Source organism: Priapulus caudatus, unplaced genomic scaffold, assembly GCF_000485595.1.
Source record: "Priapulus caudatus unplaced genomic scaffold, Priapulus_caudatus-5.0.1 Scaffold1126, whole genome shotgun sequence".
Lineage (NCBI taxonomy): Eukaryota > Metazoa > Priapulida > Priapulimorpha > Priapulimorphida > Priapulidae > Priapulus > Priapulus caudatus.
In genome coordinates, this window is record NW_014578187.1 from 94111 (window position 1) to 99266 (window position 5156).

The 5156-nt window shown below is 47.1% G+C and overlaps 1 protein-coding gene across 1 annotated transcript in view; it reads right to left on the bottom strand.

Moving 5' to 3' along the window:
- LOC106815481 (cytochrome b5 domain-containing protein 1-like) overlaps nt 1–4410 on the bottom strand; it is an 11730-nt gene extending 7320 nt beyond the window's left edge. Inside the window, exon 1 of the mRNA XM_014819943.1 lies at nt 4232–4410. Within this exon, the coding sequence (XP_014675429.1) occupies nt 4232–4352 (121 nt within the window). The 5' untranslated portion in view covers nt 4353–4410. The remainder of the gene's footprint in view (nt 1–4231) is intronic.
- Nucleotides 4411–5156: the final 746 nt, after the last annotated feature.

The window sequence follows — 5156 nt, forward strand, 5'->3', positions numbered from 1 at the left end:
CCACTATCGCAGCCAATGCCGACCGGTCAGCGGACCTGAGGGTGCCGCGCGGGACGCGGAGGTGGGGGCAGGGTGCGGGAAGGGCGGGGACGGGGTGGCGGCGCAGGGGAAAGCCGAGGAGGGCGGACGCAGCGGCGACTCTAATAGCCAAAAAGGCCCAGTTCACTCCGTGTTAAACAGTCAACAAATCATGTTAGAACCACTCCTCTTGAGGTCAAAACAGTTCATCCGCACACTTACTCTTCGCCAATGTCAGCCAGAAAGGCGACATTTCATGGTCCTTCAATAAAGCCATAAAAAGCCCATTAGGTCACCACGCCTGAAACAAAAAGTTTTTGCAATCGCTCCGTCCAACCATGCCTTCAGAAAATGTCTAAAATCTTAAGCCCTGCGGCCATGTGACCTTTGACCTGTTTGACCTCCAATGACTGCACAGTGATCGCTGAGTCCCTTAACCAGTGAGCCTATTACACCGACTATCACGCAACCGTTTAGCCGCCTTCGAACCCGTGTTTAGATTTGGCCGCAAAGGCTTGCATGGTTCCGTCGCCTGAGACCTGAAGCGAAGCGAAGGAAGGTGGCCCCCTGCGTGGTACACCGCTTGACCTGGTGACCTGGACCCCCAGCGTCGAACATCCCAACGCGTCTTGGACGAGCCCCCAACGACCCGAAGAGTGCGCGACCGGTACGTGCGAGCGGGTAAGAGGTTGCTGCCCAACGCGGGGACGGCGGACGACGAGAACGACCCGGACGATCGACGGACGCGACGACGGACCCCACGGTTTGTTAAGACGGAGGACGGGTGGCCCGCTCACGCACGACGGACGCATGGAGGCCTCTTACGCAGCGCGAGAACTGCGGAGGTTACTCTGTTAACTACGCTAGAGGAACAAGTACATATCTACGTTGTGCTGTTACGGGTTGACACGGGGAGTGTTGCCAAAAATTCGCGCACACGGAGTAAATTCGATACTTATCGCGGAAGAGTTCCCTGTGGACAGTATCCATGCTTTGAGTTACGTGTCTAATTGCTTACCTCCTCGGCGCACGGGGATACCATTACCCTTACGGTTTCCAACGTTGACGCCAAATGTCACATCTCTCCTTCAAGACAACGGGTTAGACTTGTCAATAGGTCTTCGATATACTTCTGCTGCGCGAGACAGAACCGGTCGATTGTTAATCAAAGTAAGCCGCGTACAATTCGCATTAGGATGCATTATTTTCCCCTGTGTGAACACTTGACGGGTCGGGTGTCTCTCCAAGTGGGTCGATACGCTGTCTCATGAGAGCAGAAACACAAGGAAGAACTGCTGAGTCATTCAACATGTAGGATTGACGACGGCTTTCCTTGTAGGGTCTGTGTTGTTGGTCGGATCATACCGCTCCGGGAAGCTAATACTCGGTAGCTATCCACTGGCACATGATTGCATTTGCCAACCTACGGGTACGGACAGCTCCTGAAAAGCAGAGTCGGTACTCGTTGCCATATACCCCTCAAGCTTGCATGACTTCTTGAGCTGCATGAAACCAGGTCTAGTGCTGCTTCAACAAACGCCATGCGACTGCCTTGCATCCCTCTTGAAGCGGCAGGAAGCTAGACTGCGAACTTTACGCAAGCATGGTGGCAGCGGACACTCACGAAATCCAAATGATGTTATCTCGACCTCACGGATAGAGAGAGTGCATTACCGTCTGCCGCGGGCATTTGCCATGCCTGACATTTGGCATGCTCCTCTTCTACTTCAAGCTATGCTGTTACTCGTTTGGTACTACTGTTGAAGAGACAGTTATTTGGTTGGGCAACTTTATCTAGACAATTTCTAATCTTGCACTATTTGAAGTGTCTTTGGTTATCCACAGTAACGGAGTAAGGCAGGTGCATGCCAGTGAAAGCTATTCGGCGTGAGGAGCTCGCTCCCGAATCTTTGCAGCTACTCCCAAACCCTGCTCGGATGACGAGTGCTACTGGCGCCATCGTTAAACCTTGTCCTACCAGCTTCTCAGACTTTTTTAGCATTGAATTCTTTCAACGGCTAGTATTACAGATTCTATGTTCTTATCCACTCATAAACTTGGGGAGTTCAATGGCACCAACGACTGGGATCTATCTTTTCCTTCTTCTAATCATCTCATCAGGAGATCAGATTGAGACTGCAATCAGTATACTTGAAGCAATCATGTAGTATCTAAGCCATCAAATCTAGTAGTAATTAGTTAGTTCGAGTCACGTAGTGCACCCGACGTTGACGCTAGGGTCCGGCATGCCCCCCCGGACGACGGAAATTTTTGAATTCTGAAGCATGCAATTTCCTGACCCATTCTGAGGGTCAAAAATGACAATAAATTGCTTACGATACTGCTTGCCCAAATCTATTTATTTTTAATACATGTTCACTGCAAACAACATTTTATGATCTCATCTCACTGACAATCACCGTCAGATACTTTATGTTTAAACGGTTACTACACAGTAACTGAATACAAATGTCACCACTTTGAACAGCACTCGCATCACAAATCTATATCATGCATACATGTATGTAGCATTTTAAGAACGTCACTCATGGTTTTCCACAAGTCACTGAATGTCACCTCACTATGACACACTGACTCACTGCACAACCTAAAGTCACCTCACAGACACACAATTTGATGAATGTTCACTCCAAGTCGGAATTTAGTCCCGGGTATGTGGCCCTCTTGGACCCTGAGGCTGAGCAACTTCCGTTAAGGAAAAATTTTGTTGATAACAAGTGACGTGTCCTGGCTGCTCTGTCTGTCTTTGTTATCACTGAGGTCACTGGTCAGCCAGCGGGTACACAAAGATTTGGCCTGGAACTCGTCTGCCGTTTTTCTCAACAGGCAGAAGATTCCTTTCGAATCGGCATTGCTGTGGCGAGCGATCACAACGTATCCCAGGCATAAACGATGCGCCAAGAATACCATACTTGGAGCGGGACGCCAAATACTGGAGGATCGGTCAACTCGTATCGCGACCTGCCCAACAGCATGACCCCCGGACCGTGACCTCAAGCACTATGGGCTAGCAGCACCGGTGTCAACGGCTGATATTGCACGAGGGAACTGCACCTTTCCAAGCGGCCCATCCTCTAAGCTGGGCGGTCATCTGCGCAGGCGAAACCTACAACGTACTGCAGTGACTGAATGTACGCAGGTACTGCCCTTCGTCAGTCCGCAACACTGGCTTCTGCAGTAGGGGCCCATCAGCGGGAACAGGGCGTGCGTCAAAAACACCGGTTCTGTCCTTCCTCGGCGTCCATCTTACCCATTCTCTTTGCCACTCATTTAAGGTACGCCCTGGCTGACGGTCTGCCGATTGACAATTCCGTCCCTTGACTTCTGCAAGCTTTCTTGTCATGATAATCTAGCCAGTGTGCAGGAACTCCTTTGCCTGCTGTGATGGCCTAGGGTAACATGAAATCGACACCAACTTGGTCCAACGCAAATACGACACATCACACGACATGATAAGAACATGGATCATCGGACGCACCTGTATCTCTCGCAAGCAGACAGAGTTGCATAGAGTTGAACAGATAGGACGAGTCACGCTTGCAAGCGAGAAAGACAGCTACAGCTTCGTATTCGGATCATGTCATAGGATGGCATACACCCTCGAGCCCTAGCCTTTTGGCTTTGCTGAGTGGGGTTGGCGAATTCGACCTAGAAAAAAACAGCAAACAGAAAACACCACTGAATCAGAATACAAATAAATGCACTTTCAACAGTTTCAATTATTTCGGTTACAATAGGTTTGGGTGCGGTAACACACAAAATAAGTTACTAAACTACAGCAGATGTATCCACAAGCAATATCAACAACCAAACACCATTATTTGTAAACATTGTAAGTTTTTTTTGCTCTAGATATTAAGGTAAAAGCTATTGTCATAAATAAATGTATTACAATAAAAAAATTTGCAGTGTTGCAAATTTCTAAAATTTGGCAGAAGCTTTCGCGGCACAAGCCATTTTTTTAACCCCCAGCCACTCGAGGCGTCATCGGCCAACTGGGACATGATGCTGCAAATGCCTCCTCCCCTTGTAGGGTACGTTCCGGTATACCGGACCGTACCCAGGGTACGTTCCGGCAGTACCCCGGGGGACATAGACACTCTCAGCCTAACTAGTACTAGTAGTAGTAGTAGTAGTAGTACTAGTACTAATAGTAGTAGTACTATAGTAGTAGTATTTACTAGTAACTAACTTGCATATTCCTCGATAAGTGGTGTCAAGTCATAGACTTTTCCGAGAAAGGAAACCCATATATCCTTTGGCGTGTTATGTTGTCGAACTTCATTGTCAGTATAATATCTTTGGTTCCCCATAGACAAATATTACAACAACACCGTAAACAACCAAAATACCTTGCCTGTTACGAGTCACGCGTTGTGAACGTGGCTTGTTACCATAACAATCAGCTGCGCCCTCGTGCGATAACTACTGATAACACGCTCTCTAATTATACGATCAATGTCAATGGGTTTGGTTAAACGCGCGAAGCCGCTCCGTTCCATTCATAGAAATGATATATTATATATCATATGTTAGGGTTAGTGTTTGTTTACTACAAAGTTTAGTACTTGGTTAATTTGGTATTATGATTACTGGTGTCTCTACATACGTATTTCTATGGCTCTAATTCTGAACTAGCTGTCGGCCCCATAGAAATAGATAGATAGGTTATCTATCTATTTCTATGGTCGGCCCGATTAAGACCATGTATGCATGACATGCATGCATGCACGTGCACTATTGTATTATCAGGAGCGTATAATGACACATTTATATCAATATATGTTACATATTTGATGTGACATATGTGATATAATGACATATTTGTCATTATACGCTCCTGGTATTATGCCACTACGAACACATAATGCATACCATATAGATTTGTAAATTCCAAGTTTGGGTGCGACATAAATTAATGTATGACTGTAGGTTGACATTCCTGGATCGAGATCTATATTAGGCGGAATATACATATATATTACAACATTCTCCTAAAAGATCCAACTATAGGCCTACAGCCAACATTTTATCGCAGCCCCCGATATGCTCTTGCACACGCAGGCCCGTAGCCAGCTTTCTATTGGGGGGGGGTTCGTTTTTCAATGTTGGCAATT